This window comes from Lynx canadensis, chromosome E1 (assembly GCF_007474595.2).
Source record: "Lynx canadensis isolate LIC74 chromosome E1, mLynCan4.pri.v2, whole genome shotgun sequence".
Lineage (NCBI taxonomy): Eukaryota > Metazoa > Chordata > Mammalia > Carnivora > Felidae > Lynx > Lynx canadensis.
Window position 1 is genome coordinate 24,054,589 of NC_044316.2, and position 16,939 is coordinate 24,071,527.

At 50.2% G+C, this 16,939-nt stretch overlaps 1 protein-coding gene across 2 annotated transcripts in view; it reads right to left on the minus strand.

Moving 5' to 3' along the window:
- MRM1 (mitochondrial rRNA methyltransferase 1) overlaps positions 1 to 16,939 on the minus strand; it is a 30,122-nt gene that overhangs the window by 4,899 nt on the left and 8,284 nt on the right. The window contains exon 5 of one of the 2 annotated variants that reach the window (XM_030296291.1): positions 6,409 to 6,783. The exons of the other annotated variant lie outside the window; for it this stretch is intronic. Coding sequence (XP_030152151.1) covers positions 6,764 to 6,783 — 20 coding nt within the window. The 3' untranslated portion in view covers positions 6,409 to 6,763. Of the gene's footprint in view, positions 1 to 6,408; positions 6,784 to 16,939 lie in introns of those variants that run through there. 2 annotated transcript variants of the gene reach the window in all.

Genomic DNA, 16,939 nt, shown 5'->3' on the forward strand with positions numbered 1-16,939 from the left:
AAGAGCCCCACACCAGAGAAGGCACGAACTGTGTACAAATCCAGACTTGGCTGTTAACACTGTTCGTGAGCCTTAGTGATTCCATTTGTAAAGGGAGATCAACGGCCCTCATCCCACTGTGGCAAAAAGGCTACATCAGGTCACAGGGCCCAGGAACTTTCAGCTACTCGGTAACAAAAATGCCCCTGAAGACAATGATACTCCAGAAAGAACTGATAGGAAGGTGAACATGTAGAAATTAAAGTTATTTGGATCCTTTTGGACATGGTTGGGAGGAGGGGCCCTGGCCCTTTGAAGATTCCCCACAGAGGACTGGCAGCCCATCGAACACTAGCTGGACTCTGGAAGAATGAGAGAGAAATGTGGGCTCTCTACTCACCCCGGGTGCCCCAAAGAGAACCAAAGGCACACTCAGTAACTGGGCATGAGAGAGCCCAAGCTCAGTCTAAAATGAGAAGAAACAAAATCATACCCACCCCATGAAACTCACGGGAAGCACAGCAGGCCCTAGGAGTCCCCCGGGATTTGTCTCCTGAATCAGAGATAGAGAGACAGAAAGACAGAGAGTGAGCCAGAAGCAGGGAGGGAAAGCCCAAGTTGTCTTTTCATTTAGCCTGTGTTCTCGCCTGCTGCCTGCTGTCTGTTAGGGACAGGCTCTGCCAGCCTGCTCCAGGAATAAGAAAAATAAAGCAGGCAGCTCTGCCTCCTCTCCCTCCTCTCTCCCCCTCCTTCTTCCACCTCTACCCAAACTCCATCCCCTTCTTTTGGTATAATGGAAAGAATGAAGAGTTGTGAGCCCACTTTAATGTTAATCACTCGACACGAGTATTTCTGGCAGAGAACAGGATTCTTCCCCCACGTGTATCTGCCTTCCGGGACACAAGCATGAAACATGGCCCCGACATCTCCAACACAAGGCCATCCCTCCTGGTTATCCAAGGACACTTTGCAGACCACCTATCTCTGCCTCTGCCCCCCCCCAACCCCCCACCATCCCCTGCATGTTCCTCCTACACAACCTTCTTTCTTGGAGGGGTGGGAATGGTGTCAAGGACACAATGGGAAGCTGAGGGAGAGGAGGAAGAAGGGAAAGGGATGTCCTTTGGGGGATATTTCCCTTCACTGTTATTTCTTGAAGCCTGTCATTCTGGAGGGGAAGGAGAAACGAGGTGGGCCACCTTAAGGGAGCAGAACAGATCCAGGGATTTGAAAGAACATTTCAGTAATTATCCAAATAATTTAGCCTCCTATGCTCTTCCCTGACATAGCGCATTTTTGTGATAATCCAGGAATTTGGGACAACTCCCTTTCAGTTTCATGTCACTTACCCTTTGCTCTAGGAAAGCAATCTATTTGCAGTTTTGTGGCTGTGTCCTCAGGTTTTCCACCTCCAGCCTTTGCCCATTCCATGCCTTCTACCAGGCACCCCTTTTCTTCTCCACCTGTCAGGCAGTTGGAGCCATCTGAGAAATACTCCTTGTTTTATGAGACCTTCTTGGTATCGCCCAGCCAGAAAAGCTCTTTTTCTTCTCTGCTGTCCTCCTGGAAAGGAAGTATACTCTGGGATTTTCTGCTCACGTCCTATCCCCCAACTGGATGGCACCTTACTCATTCCCTATGATGCCTTTCACTTAATGGATCAATCAATGAACTGAGAAAAGCAGTGGGGGTAGGGGGTTGGGAAGCCACAAAACTGCCAAAATTCCAGTTAAGTGACCCTCTGGACAGCAAGGCTTGAATTCAGTTTAAGGTACATTGCACAGGTGATCTCATGCAAGTTGTGTATTCACCCTCCAGAGTGAGTCCTATTACCATCCCATCTTGTCCGAGACACCCCCAGCACTAGAGACTGGAACCCAGGCCAGCTGATCCCAATACCCATGCACTTCCTATTCTACCACACTGCCTCCTACAGCTCATTTCCCAGGGGAGGAGGGTTGCCCCCAATCCTAACGCTCCCAGATGGGAGTCTCCTCTTGCGGTTTGAGTCCAAACTGAACCCTGGCCAGCACCACTCAGCCAGCTGGTTGAGCAGTTGGGGTCAGGGAGCCCCAAGCACTAATAAACACTCATGGAGGTGACAGGCACCTTCTCCTCCTCTGTATGAGATGCTGGGAGGCAGACATCAAAAACCTCTAGGGTAAAGCCCATTGTATTATTTTTCCTTGGGTTGTTCTGTAGCTGGGCAGCAGGAATTAGGCCTGGCAGGGAAGGGTTCACAGAAAAAAGGATACTCACAGAGAGGAGAGAGGACCCTTGATTTCAGCAGACAGCCCTGCCCAGCTTCTAGCCTGGAGTTGGGGTGGGGGGAAGGGTTGATCCCATCTCAATCTCTGAGATTTATGTACTGACTTCCCTAGGCCTTTGGGAAAATGCTGCAATCCTCAAGGCTGGCTCTCATCTCCACACTTCCACCAGCACCTCAGTTCCAGCCCCGGAGGTCTAGGAACAAACATCCTGACATGAACTGCCAGGGCACCACACAACTGACACTCCCCAGCTCGGGCAGCCTGAAGGATAGATGGAGCACAAATGCTAAGGTCTTTGATACACACACAATTTACGTGGATCTTTCCCATGCATTATCTCAATTGGTTTAAGCCCCACAACAGGGTCCTGTGAGGTGGGGAGGGTAGAAATTATAAACCCTTCTCTTAGATGAGGAACCCAACGTTCACGGAAGGTGAGCAGCTACTCAAGGTCACACTCTCGGGAGCTAGTGACCACCATAACACTGACAAAACCCACAGCAGTTCAGTCATTAAATGCCAACCCCGGTGCTAAGCACCTTCCACGCATCCAACATTCACAATAGTTCTGCGAGGTAGACATTTTACCTCCATTTTACAGATGATGAAATAGGGACTCAGGGATGTTAGGTGGTTGGGGGAAGCTACCTGGAGTCAAGCCTCAAGCAGCCTGATTCCATGGACGCTCCCCCAGGGTGGGGACTTTGTCCCTCTGGGTCCCCTGAATCCTAAGCACCTATAGGAGTGCCTGGCCCACATAAGGTGTCTCACTAAACATTTGCAGAACGTTTGTCCACTGAATAAATCTGTCCCCTTACCCTCGACTTACTCATCCCAGACTGCTCCTGTCCTTTTCTCCCAGCTCCTTCGGTCTCCAGCCAACCATCTGACACCTCTTTCCTGAGAGTTCCACCGCACCCCGCCACCAGAGTTCCCCAAAGGGGCTGGGAAGTCAGTTCACCACCTTGCTTCCACACCTACCAGAATTCGGGGATTTGTGGTTTGTCTCCATGGTTCCCTCTTGCCTCAGTTTCCCCACCTATACCAGATATGAGGGAAGTAGGCAAGCAGATGACTGGAAAAGAGGCCCGGAGGCAAGTCTGCCCTTCTACTTCCTTCCCCCCAGGAGTTTCTGGGGATCCCCTTCTCTGCAGATCCCACAGAACCCCAAATATGCAGAGAGGGTCCTACAGGGGGAGACAGGGGAGTGGTCAGGCCCAGCTCTAAGGTGCACATTTCTAAGCAGGGGAAAGGCTAAACTCTGAGGGCAGGGGTCTCTGGAGGATGGTCCCCTGCAGGGTGAAGTTTTGAAGGCCCGCTCTGGAACATTAGCAGCTCCAGCTGCCTTCACCCCAGGCATTAACCAGTCAACATCACTGAGGATTTTCCAGGCCTGCAGGCAACGAAGAGACCAAGATGCCACTTCTGTAAACTGATGGGACAAGAGAGAAGCCCCATGCTAGGTGCACTGAGCACCTCTGTGGGTGACCTCATTCAAGTGCCCCCAACTTGGAGAATTCTCCCCGTGTCACAAAGAATGAGCAGGTATCTTAGACTTGCCCATGGTCACATAGCCAGGACACAGCTAAACAGGGACAGGAATCCAGGTCTTTGGGGCCTGTGCCTGTTGTGTCTTGCCAACATCTCCCAAGGCTTCCTTCAATAGTAGCTGGAGGCTTACACATACCTCACCTTCCCAGCCTCTTACCTGTCCTAGGTTTCCAAGGGCAGGTGAGGTAGGCCAGTCCCACCTCCAGGGGCAGCTGGGTTTAGAAGCCTGGGCTGTAGTGATCAACGAGAGGACAGCATTCCCGATGCCCTCCACCACTCAGGGTCACCCACACACCGCTGGGCATCTCCTCCCTCACCCCCTTACCTGTATCCCCAAGCCCTCCTCCACAGCCCCCCTTCCACTTTCAGCCCCACTGTTTGGGGCCCCATGAATGACTAGGAGCTATGACTGGAACAGTGCTCCTGACCACCGCCCCCCCTCCATCCCCAGCTTCTGACATCTCCAGGGCCTCTTTACCCAGCCCTAGCTCCCGGTGTCAGGTCCAGGAAGAGGGACTTCTCCTGCCCAGTCCTCCAGCCACTGCACTGCCAGTCGCTCAGAGGATTGACCAATATCAGAGCGCCACCTAGTGTGCCCAGCACACGCCCTATCCCCTGCCTGCCCCTGCCCAGTCACTTTGGGGCAGGGCCTCTGGGGGGTAGGGAGCTGAAGAAGAGGAAGGGTTTCTGGCCTGGGCCTCACACTTACAAAGGGCCTCAAGTCCAGACTGCTGATACTAATCCTGGCTACAAATTTGTTAACCCCTCTTTGGCAAGTATTCTTTTTCTTTAAAAAAAATTAAAAAATTTTTAATGTTTATTTTTGAGAGAGGGAGACCGAGCACGAGCAGGGGAGGGGCAGAGAGAGAGAGGGGACACACAGAATGCAAAGCAGGCTCCAGGCTCCAAGCCATCAGCACAGAACCCCATGCAGGGTGCAAACCCACAAACCTTGAGAGAAACCTGAGCAGAAGTCAGACACTTAACCGACTGAGCCATTCAGGCACCCCTTGGCAAGTATTTTTAACAAAAGCCTAAAATAATAAACAGTGGCCAAAGCATCATTAGATGTCCAAGAGACCCATCCATATATGGAGACTGTGCTCCATGCCTCACCAAGCCTGTTTTGTGTCCCCTCTCCTGCCCCACCTTGCCTTCTCCCTCTCGTTCCCAGACTTGGCAGGAAGGGTGATAAACAAGCACTGAGCATGGGCAGGGAGGTCAAGCAAATCTGGGTTTGAATCCTTGCTTTTTACCAGCTGTGTGGCCTTGAAAAATTCACCTAAGCCTTCTGAACCTTATTTTCTCATCTGTAAAATGGGATTGTAATGAACATCATGTGGGATAACAAACATGAGGCACTGAGCAAAGTGTCAGCCACTTACCAGAATCTCCACCACTGCCAGTCTTGTCCTCCCTGTCCCCCTCAGGGCATCTGTCATGATGTCTGCTTCCACAGCACTTTGAGCTGGGGCTCCATCATTTTCTTTCTCTCTGAGCACTGGCTACACTGCATCTTGCATGTTCTGTGGATAGGCCCATCTCTTCTCCCTGAACCTCTGGAAGCCCAGCCCAGTGACCAGTGTGTGTCTGCCAGTGACTGAACCGAACGTTCCCAGGCTAAATGGCCATATCCTGTTAGGAGAACTTGTTCTCCAATCCAGAGTTCTGACCAAGTTCCTGGCCCTGTCAAAACACACATTTTCTATAGGCTTCCAGTTATGGAATGAATAAGTCACAGGGATGAAAGGTACTGCACAGGGAATATAGTCAATGGTATTGTAATAGCGTTGTTCGGTGACAGATGGTAGACATACTTCTGGTGAGCACAGCATAACACACAGAGATGTCGAATCACCACGCTGTACGCCCGAAACTAATGTCCTATCGTGTGTCAATGATACTTCAATTTAAAAATAAATAAATAGGGGCATCTAGGTGGCTCAGTCAGTTAAGCGGCCAACCCTTGGTTTCAGCTCAGGTCATGATCTCACGGTTTGTGAGTTTGAGCCCCAAATTGGACTCCACGTTGACAGCATGGAGCCTGCTTGGGATTCTCTCTCTCTCCCTCTCTCTGCCCCTCTCCCACTCACTCTCTCTCCCTCCCGGAATAAATAAATAGACTTCAAAAAATAAAAATAAGTTAAAATTAAAAAACAAAACATATTCTCTCCCAGAGCCCCGGTCTTCTCCTCTATAAAGTGGTATTGAAGTTCGTGACTTGCACAGCCGTTGTAGGGATTGAGGAGAGGACATGTGTGAAAGCACTTGTAAAGGCTATAACACACAGCAGGCCCACAGTAAGTAGAATTTATTATTGTAATAGCTTGGGAGGCCCAGTGGGTGCTCAAAGCCCCATGGAAGGAAGACAGAAGAGTCATATTAACTCAACTGTACAACTTCAACAAAGACGTAGGGGCAAGAAGGCAGAAAGCAAGATGGGGAGGATGGGAGGTGGTTAAAATCAGCAAAAATTAAAACCCAGCCAGGATCTCTGTCAACAACTTATTTAAGAGTAAGGCATCCCACAGGCCAGGGGTAATTGGGTGGGGGAAGCCTCTCTTTCTCCCCGGGGTGGGGATGGGGAACAGGCCAAGCGGGGTGGGGGATGAGGGGGCGAACAGCCTCTTTATTAACACAATTATTTTATTTGCCGAAAGGTAATCATCCTAAGTGAGGTCAAGGCGGCTGGCACGGGAAGGCTCTGCAGGCGGCTGGCCCTCGTTGCCATAGCAACGGAGCCCGATCACTTCTAGCAGCTGCAAGAGCTGGAGGTTCCTGAGAAAGGAGCCCTCCCCACCCCATCTCTCTTCTTCCCCCAGAGAAAGGCTGAAGGCGACCTGCGGGTATTGCATTCCTCCTCTCAGCTCCAAGTGGTCTGTACCAAGAGTCCCTGGGGGAACGTCCAGCCCAGGTTCACAGGGAGCCCATCCTAGGGGAGAGGGGTCTCTGTGTCCATCATCTCATTTCATCCCATAATACCCTGCAAAGAAGAGAATAAGCATCACCTGACCATTTTACAGAAAGCTGTGGCTCAGAGGAGCTAGTGATCTATCCACGGACACACAGCCCCTAGGATTTAGAGGCTGGAGTCTGAAGCCTAAGGCACCATTTCCAGTTGCCTCAGAAGCAGGGGTTGTGACAGGACAAGGAGGGATTAGACCAGAGTCTTGATTGATCAGAAAAACTGGGTCAGAGGAAAAGTTGCTAACTTAGAAGTCAGGGAAGCCCAGGTTTGAGTCCCAACTCCCCTCTTACAAGCCACTTCACCCTCAGCAAATTTGCTCTGAGCCTTGGTTTATCCAAGGCATTCTGCACTTGTGACTTGCCAGTCTCTGCAAACGTAAGTAATGACCAATTCATATTTCCTCATCTGTAAAATGGGCCAACTAAGCCTTGCCCCAGAGACTCAGGACATCAGTGGTGACTGGTAAACTTGCTGCAGTGTACAAACGTTAAGAAGCTTGTTCTCTAATTTTCGCCCAAATCTTAGAGTGTGTTAGCTGTGCATAGAAGGGAACAAAATACTCCCTGACCTCAAATCTTCCGGCCCTGAAGTTCAGGAGACAGCACAGGCAAGGCAGGCCCATTGTGGATGCAGCCTATACTGGGGTCCATTTTGCTTGTGCCCGCAGCACCTATCGCCCTCTGGTGGAGGAGTCTGACAGCCACAGGGACAACCGTGCAAGCCTCAGGGAATTCAGATTTGGGGGAGGGGAGGGATAGAAGGAAGAAGAGAGGCAGCGGGGAGGGAGCCCCATTTACTGAGGGCCTGCTCAGCTCCTCGCCCTTTTCTGGAGATCCTGGTAACCCTGGGGACAAGTGCCCTGAAGTAATTATCCCTGTTCCACAAGAAGGAAATCAAGACTTGACATGGTTAGGAACAGCCCAGGACCCCTAAGGCGGGGACACATGCCCAGGGGCGTCTGACCTCAAAACTCTTCAGATCACAAGCAGAAAGAGAAACGGAGGTCTCAAGGAAGCAATGGCTCCTTCTCCCAGGAGTAGGACCACTCTGGCCCAGATACCAGAGGGAGGCATTCTGGAGGCCCCTGTCCTCCTCCTGCACCTTCTCCCAGCTATCTTCTCCACCAGCCATATCAGGGTCCCAGTCTCCTATGACACACACACTCACGCTCACGCTTGGAGAGTTCTGGCATACTGAAGACATCCACAAAGAAGCCATTCATCCAACTTCCCATTTTAGATTCACTCACCTCCTCTGAGGCTGCCAGTTGGAGTTCCCATCCTGTACCAGACAACATTGAGCAAAGGCAGGAGATGAAAGGGGGACTGTTCAGCATGCATATGGCCCTGGGGGACCCCAGGTGGGGGACCTGACAGGAGAACTTCTGAGGGAAAGGTGGGCAATGGAGAAGAGAGTTCTTGAGGGGTGACTCCCGACTAGTCACACAGAGACCAGGGAAGTTTCTGGGTCATGAGGCAGAGAGAATCAGAGACAAGATGAGAGACAGAGAGAGGAAGGGGATGGCTTTAGCTTCACAGCTGGACCTGGCAGCAATGCCCAGGGTACTGGCCACACTCCAGCTAGATAACAGTTCCAGCACAGGCTTAAGCTTTAGTCAGTGGATCTAAGGCTTGGCCACAATCAGCAGTAAGGAAGATTAGCAGAGACCTGGCAGGGAAAGAGGAGGTGGGTGTTTGGCCAAGGAACGGTTGTATGGATCTCTCTTGAGTCAGAGTCAGGGGCTTTCATTGACCCTTCCCATGAGGTGTAGAGTAAAAGACAGAGGTGGGACTCAGGCTGAGCCATGTCAACAGGGAGGGAAGAAATATGACCCACTGAAGCCCAGCTAGACCCCAAAACTCAGCCCCAACCCTCTTTCCCCCACTCCCAACAAGTCTCAAGTAAGACCCCAGGATGCCTGGTCAGGGGCATGCCACTCAAGGTGTCCATGCCATCCTTAGTTGGAGAAGGGGGTCTCAGCATAGGAGCTCTGGTGACCTTATTCTCCCCCTTTAGGCCAGGCTGTACAGAGGGAAGGACCGAATGGGTCACATCCCCAATCCCCAAGAGCTCTGGAGAGAGGGTGGAAAGTAGGAGGCGACAAATAGTATCAGCTGCCCAGCATAACTTATTAGCATCCAGGCGAGATTAATCAAGCCCAGAAACCTCGAGCAGACCCCTAATTAGTTGCTGCTGATAACTATATTTGTCATGCTCTCCAATTATTCCACTGTAAATTTCAGAGTTTAATTGCACCTTGTTCTTCATTGAAGTGTCACTGTTTGCACACGCTCCCCTAATTCTTTAGCAAATTTGACAAAATTCAGCATTAAATATAGATTATCTTTAGATTTCCATAATTAACACAACCAAACTGTCTCAGGCCTAAATATTTCTCCCAGTGCCATAAATCTGGCCTGTCCCCAGAACCCAGAGTGCTGCTCCCAGCTCCCTGGCGGAGGCCTCTGGGAGAACATGCATTCACAGTCATGAACTTGACATGTCTTGCACAGGGTTGGGGTATGGGTAGTGGGTGAGGCTTCATTGAGGACGCATAACCAGGGACCATTCCACCCCCAAATTTATAGGAGGCCCCATTGAGGCTGCTCCTTGCGGTAGCTCAGCCGTGTCCTAGGGTTTAGAAGGCCAGTCCAGCACCATGGCTGACCTCTAGGCCCTGGCAGGTGGGCTAGAGGCAAGTGGCCCGGCCAAGCTGAAAGTCACTTCACCCTCCAAAAGCCAAAGGGCCCTGTTTATGACTTTTTTCCCCATTAAGGCTGGCCTTGATGTTTGACTTTATGCTAGGAACATGACCTGGGCAGACAGCAATGCCTTCCATGTCACAAAGCCTCCCTGGCACCCTCACTGCCCATCTTCTCTCCTAACCTACTCTCTCCAGACTCACCAGGTGAATATGTGGCCATTTGACTTAAACATGCCCACCTGGGACTCTTAGTTCAGATTGGAGGAGGGGAAGAATTCGTGCCCGCCTCCAACATTAGGTTGGGAATCTTTCCCACCAGCCCCCAAACCCCAAACCTAATACTGCAACAAAGTCAGCAAGGTGCCCCATTTCCAAGATGACAAAGGGACAGCAGGGGTGAATGCGAGAGGGCAGAGAAGCCTGTGCCCCCTCCTCCTCCAGAGCCCTACCTAGTCCTTGACCCCTAGGAAGAGAACCATATCTTGGGTTTATCCCAAGTCAAGTCCCTTCTTCAGGCTGGCTGTTTCATGGGCAGCACAGCATTCAGAGTTCAACTGCAAGCCAAGACCTCCACTCCACACTGCATTCATGCAGATACACACACGCACTTATAGACACACACACAGATATAGAAATAGACACAGGTGCACAGAGACACAGTGCTGACACCCACAGACACACATGCAGACACAAAATCACACACCAACACACAAGGACAGACATACACACGCAGAAACACATACCCCTCTGCCTAAGATGGGGGTAACCAGGCAGAGAAATAAATCAGTGCCATATTCAGGGTCTTGCCACGCTGAAGGGCCAGAGTGGGCTGGAGGCTCCAGCAGACAGTATCTACAACCTCTCACACTCCCTATTGCCTGCCAGCCCAATGCTCCTCAGTTTCCCTGAGGAAGCTATGTTGGTGGTTGAGGGGTTGAAGATGGGAACCGACAGTAATACTGAGAAGCCTCGAAGTGTACTCACAGCAAATTTGGAGGAAAATCAATGGCCTTTAATGAGATTTGATTTTTCTCCATGATGGGCTGGGCTGGGGGTAATGTGGGGGAAATTTCTGGGTGCAACGTGGGAGATGAGTCAGGTCACAGAATGCAGGGCTGGCTGGGAAAGACTGCACAACCAGAGTGAGGAAGCTCCAGGCCTAGTAGCCACAGGGACAGGCAGAGACAGAGGACCAACAGACAGGATATCAGACTGCCATCCAGCACTTCCCACAAGGCCCAGAGAGGGCCCCTGGTCCAGCTCAGGTATCTGTCATGGCTGAGCTGGGTTCTGGATCCAGGAGTCTGGATTTCCCTGCCCTCAAAAGGAATGAGGGGCTGGCCAGGGCCAAGAACAGTGGGAAGTGGTCACCAGAGGGTAGGGAATATATAGCCCATTCAGGGTTATTGGCTTTGGAGGGTGCTGAGAGGCAATTATGAGTGCTTAAATGTGATCACTGGAGTTGACTGAGGATGTGTCAGGCTCCAGCCACCTGTTATTGTCATTCTGCAAAAAACCCTATAAGAGAGGTGGCAGCCCCTTGCTCAGATGAGGATGAGGATCAGAGAAGTCAAAGAGACTGCCCAAATTCATCCAGCCAGTGAGTGCCTCAGGCAGTACCTGAATCAAGGTCTACCAGGCTCTTAAGTCCTTGTTTCATCCATTTGGCTCACAAGCAGCCCCTCATAGGTGATGAAGGAGTCACATCTTCATCTCTCTTATCTTCCAGCCCAGGGGTCCAAGATCCTTGGGCCATCTGGGGTCAGAGCTTGGGTTTAGGCTCCAGCATGACAAGAACTCAGGGAATCTCCTCCACACATAGATCCCAATACAAGACTTCCCCAGGCACAGAGGATGGTACACTTGTCAGCTGCCATCCTGCCCACCCCACCCCACTTCACTGGCAAGCTTTGAGCTCCCCCTCCTTCCTTGCTGAATTCTACAAGAGATCAGAGGCCATCAACCCAACCTTAACGTCCTCTACCTGAAGTTTCTGTGCAACATCCTACCTGAATGGTCATCTGAGTGCTTATATTCCTCCAGTGACAGGGACCTCACTACCTCCAAAGTACCCCATTCAGCCTCTGGAATTCTGTTAGCTTGAGCTGCTGTCTCCCTGAGCTTCCCACTGGTTCCAGCCCTGCCCTCTGGGTCACTGCCTACCCAATTTGACCTAAAGGTGTTGGCAGAATTCCTGACAGTGGAGAGAAGTAGTTAAAAACAATAATTTTGGATGGACTCAGTGATGGTTTCTTGGGTATGATAGCAAAAGCACAGGCAACAAAAGAAAAAATAGATAAATAGGACTAAATCAAAATTTAAAACTTCTGTACATCAGAGGACACAATGAACAGAGTGATAAGGTAATCTACAGAATAGGAGAAAATATTTGCAAATCATCATCTGATGAGGGGTTAATATCCAAAAAATATAAAGAATTCCTACAACTCAACAACAAACAACAGCAACAACAAATAACCTAATTAAAACTTGGGCAAAGGACATGAATATACATTTCACCAAGGATGATATACACTTGGCCAATAAGCATAGGAAAATATGCTCAGCATCATCAGTCATTAAGGAAATTAAACCAGTAATGAGATATCACCTCACACCCATTAGGATGACTACTATCAAAAAACAAAACAAAATAACAAGTGTTGGTGAGGATGTGAAGAAGTTGGAACCCTTGGGCACTGTTGCTGGGAGGGTAAAATGGTTACAGATGCTATGGAAAACAGTATGTAGGTTCCTCAAAAAAATAAAGATAGAACTACCATATGATCCAGCAACCCCACTTTTAGGTATATATTCAAAAGAACTGAAAACAGGATCTCAAAGAGATATGTGTACGTCCATGTTCATTGCAGCATTTTTCACCATAGGCAAGACATGGAAGCAACCCAAGTGTCAGTCAACCAATAAATGGATAAACAAAATGTGGAGCCTGCTTCAGATTCTGTGTGTCCCCCCGACTCTGCCCTTTCCTTTCTTGCAGTCTGTTTCTCAAAAATAAACATTAAAAAAAAAAAGGTCACATACATAGATACATAGAAAATACAGTGATGGTTGTCAGGGGCTGGGGCAAGAGGAGTGGGGAGTTCTTATTTAATGGGTACAGAGTTTTGGTTCAGTTTCAGATGGAAAAGATCTGCAGGTCTACTGTACTACAATGTGAGTAAACTTAACTACTGAATTATCCACTTAAAAATGGTTAAGATGGTAACCAGGAAAGAAGGAAAAAGCAATGGTTTTGGAGTCAGACAGAACTGGATTTGAGTCCCAGCTCTGCTATTTCCTTCATGACCTGGGGCAAGTTGCCAAATGTCTCTGAGTTCTCAACTCAACCACAGAATCCAACCTGTGAGCATTTATCTCATTGACCAAGCAGTGAAGGGCCTGGGATATTGGTGTGAAACTCCACACATGGAGTTTCAGAAGCAGCAGAACCATGTTCTGGAAGCTACCGTTGGTGGAAGCTGCTCAGGCCTCTCAGACTGGAGTTGGGACAACTGTCATCCCCGGACTGACTGTCCACTCCAAGCCCTATAGGGCCCCTGCCCTCATTCCCTCTCCTACCCATTTCCTCCTGCTCTCCTTATCCCTCACCCCACTCCAGGCACACCATACCCCCAGCCTAGAGCATATGTAGCATGGCCCCCGACAGGGGGTCTTTGCACTTATTTGGTGTTTCTACTGCTCAGAATGCTCTCAAATGGCTTGCACCTTCACTCTCCTCAGGTCTTTACTTAAAAGGTCACCTTTTCAAGGAGGCCGCTCCCTCACTACACCATTTAAAACAGCACCTTCTCCCAACCACTGCACTTCCATACCCTTTTCCTTCTGCTCTATTTCTTGCATAACACATTACATAATTTTACTTATTGATTTTTGACTTGCTTACTGCTAATATCCCCAGCTGGCACATAGTAGGTGCTCAGTAAATCTTGTTAAGTGACAGCATGAGCCAAGCCTTGGCCTTCTGTCCTCAGAGACCTTCTGTCCCATCCTCTACCCCCATGCTAGTGGCAGGGTCTGCAGCTTTAAGGACTCCCATCCCAGGTCCTGGCAGGGGAGGGGGAGCCCCACTTCCCCTGCAGCCCCAGGCTCCCCAACTGCCACTCCGCCCAGCCTGGGCACCAATCCTGTCCATCAATACCGGCCTCCAGCAGCCACACTTGGACGCCCACTCCAATCGATAACCAGCGGCTGCCATCGATCAGCCCCCAGGGTATCAGGAGCCAAGGGAGAGGAGAGGAGAGGGGCAGAAAGGGTATAGAGACAGAGCCCTAGAAAGGGAGCAGCAACAGGGAGCCCCCAGTGACAGGCAGACATGACAGAGATCATCAAAAAACAGGCAGAGCTGAGAGAGGGGAGGCACCAGACCCCAAGCTAGGAAGGCAAGGAGACAGACACAGACGGAAGCCCCGAGAAAGAAGGAAGAGGCAGGCTGGGAAGAGTTCTTGAAGGCCTACCATGTGCTGTGAGCACCTTTTTTCAGGCCCCAGCACAACCCTGGGAGAAAGATTACTGGTGCCATTTTACAGAAAGAAAATGAAGCTCAGAGGTTAAGAAACTGGACCAAGGCCTGAGCCTTGGTTTGGGAGCAGGGCCAGGACTTAAACCTAAATCTGGGTGTCTCTGGGAGTCCAGGCTCTTTACTGCACCCCACAGTAGCTCGAGCTGTGTATTCTGACCTCCAGCCTGGGCATACCACCCACAGCCACGTGGCAAGCTGAAGGACATGGTCCCCACCCCCCTCTGCAGGATGCCCCACTTAGAGATTGTCAGGATGGTTCAGGAGAAGTGGAGTGGAGAGAGGGGCTAGGGGTATTACATGGGGGAGGGTTTAGTGCTGTGGGGGTGGGGGGAGGGTGGCTGTGTGCAGATTTGGCCTCCTCAACTGAAGGCCTCATAGCTGATGCTTGAGCTGGAAGTTCTCTCCTTCTAAGCTCAGCTCCCCACCTTCCATCCCCCACCCCCTACAAACCCTTCTGATTGTCACAGCATGACCTTAGGTAAGTTACTTAACCTTTCTGGGCCCCAGTTTCCTATCTATAAACGAAAGGTAATAACAGTGCCTACCCCAAAGCATCATGAGGACTAAATGAGACAAGGCACATAAAACCGTTAGCACATGGTAAGTACATAATAAATGTTAGTATCATCACCATCATCATCATCACCCATCACCCTGCTGTGCACATGGCTTCAAGGTCCCATACCCACTGCAGTGAGACTGTTCTAAGTATGTGTGTTGGTATCAGGGCTCTGATTCAAACAAGATCCTGCCCCTTGCTGTGCCTGACCCCCAGCTAGTCCCCCCATCTATGGGAAGGGCATCTGTGCAGGGCCTGGATACAGATGGGTCTCAGCAGGGTCGAGGGCTGAAGGGTTCTACAGAGCATCCCCTCACTCTCGATTAGCTCCTTTGTTGCAGAGAATCAAGAGCAGCTGTGGCTAGGGAATCATTTGTGTCTTGTCTTCTCCAAAAGTGGAAGGGGAGGGCCAGCTGGAATTGAGCTATTTGCCTCCAACCCACAATAGGGAAAAGGAGGGAGAGGCAGTTAGTCTCCAACCTCAGGACCCATTTATGTGCTTATCTGTGATTTTTAAATACCCAGTATGTGCCTGGCCCTGGGCTGAGACCTGGGAATATAAAAGGAGTGAAGCCAACTCCTGCCTTGATTATGTAAAAGACAGGAGTGGGGATTCCTAGAGGTGGGAGGGACTTTCATGTCTGCTCCACAGAGGCCTGTGGGGGCTTGGGGGTTACTTGCAAGAAGGGACAAAGCCCACTGTCTTGCCGCCTCCCTTATATGCAGACTTGTGCCTTGGTTTCTTCTTTCTGGAGGAAACTGCTCAGTCAACTGACATTTTTTTTGAGACTACAGATCAACCACAAAAGGTGACACTTCTCATGGAGTCTCTCTTCTGACACCCACAAACCTCAGCAAAAGAGCTGGGAGCCTGAAGGGAAGAGGAAGTACAGAGGTGGCAGGAGAAAGCAGGGCCACCAAGTTCAGCCAGCTGCAGGGTTGGGGCAGGGGGCAGCTGGGCCCAGCCCCTCCTTCCTGGCCCACAGCTGGTGAAGGGTCTCCTCTGAAATGGAATATTGTGACAGAGAGGGCATAGTATTTCCATCAGAATCCTTCTTGGAGTGTCTGGAGAGGAACATTGTTTAGAAGCAGCCTTCCCAGAGCCCAAGATAGTAATCTCCTGGTCCTAATTCATTGCCCAGCCCCACTCCTTTTTCCCAGTCTGGGGAAGAAACTGGGACAATTAACTGGAGCTTCTCTAAACATGGCTCTGCTCCCCCACCCACCCCGGTTGGCTAAACAGAGCTCTGTGATTTAAAAATATAATTCAGAGATTAGTTGTTGTGCCTGCAAAATAACAATGGCTGCATTATTGAGAATTTACAATTTTCTGAGCCCTGTGCTACCCTGCTATAGGTATGGTGTCCCTGTTTTTACAGAAGCAACTGAATGTCCTGGAAAATAAATGATTTTCCTTAGGTCATCCAGCTGGGAAAAGGTGAACCAGGATTAGAACCCAAGCTGGTGCTGCTCACATCAAGTCACAGATTTGAAAGGAAGAAGTGTCCAGATTGGGATGCAGTGGGGCTGGGTGACTAGAATTTACTGATGAGAGATTGATGGGGAGGAAAAAGAAAGAGGCAGCCCCAGGTACTATGTCTCCTGACCAGGCCTCCAGGACCCTGAGGGGAGGGGATAGTGACAGCCTCCTGGCCAGTGGCCACCTCTCTGCCACATAAAACCTTCTCTATGTGCATCTGATTCCAGACCTAGGAATGGGGCACATTGAGCTCTGGCTGAGTAGGGGGTAGTGAGAACTTTCTGGAGCACCTCCCCCAGGAGGATGAGCTGAAGACCACCAGGGAGGTGTTAATGAAACAGGGAAGCTGTGAACAGACCCAGGAGTGATTCCAATCTGACACTTCCACCCTAGCCCCCACCAGTAATGAGCTGGGACCTGCCCTTCTCCCCAGAGAGGAGGGTGAGGGGAGAAGAGGAAGTCCCTGGGCATCTTTGTAGCTTCAGATGCTTCTGTTCATTTTCATCATCATCATCATCTTCCCTACAATAAAAAGCTTGTATTATTAAGCACCTACTATGTCCCGTGCACTATGCCAAGTCAATTTCCTAAATCCAGTAATGAATCATCACAAACTATGTTTGTAGTAGTAGTACCTACTATCCTTATCTCCATTTTATAGGTGACAAAACTGAGGCTCAATTGGATTAAGTGACTGGCCTGAGGTAGAGCCAACATTTGGAGGCAGGACCTTCTTGACTCAGAAGTCTGCATTCTTAATATTTTTGCTACTGTGCTTTTTGGCGTGGGCCCGCAAGAGTCCTCAGCGGGAAGGTGGGCGGAGTGGGAATGTTCCTCTGTCTGGGAACAGGTAGAGGATCCCAACCCTTGGGACCCTCCATGCAG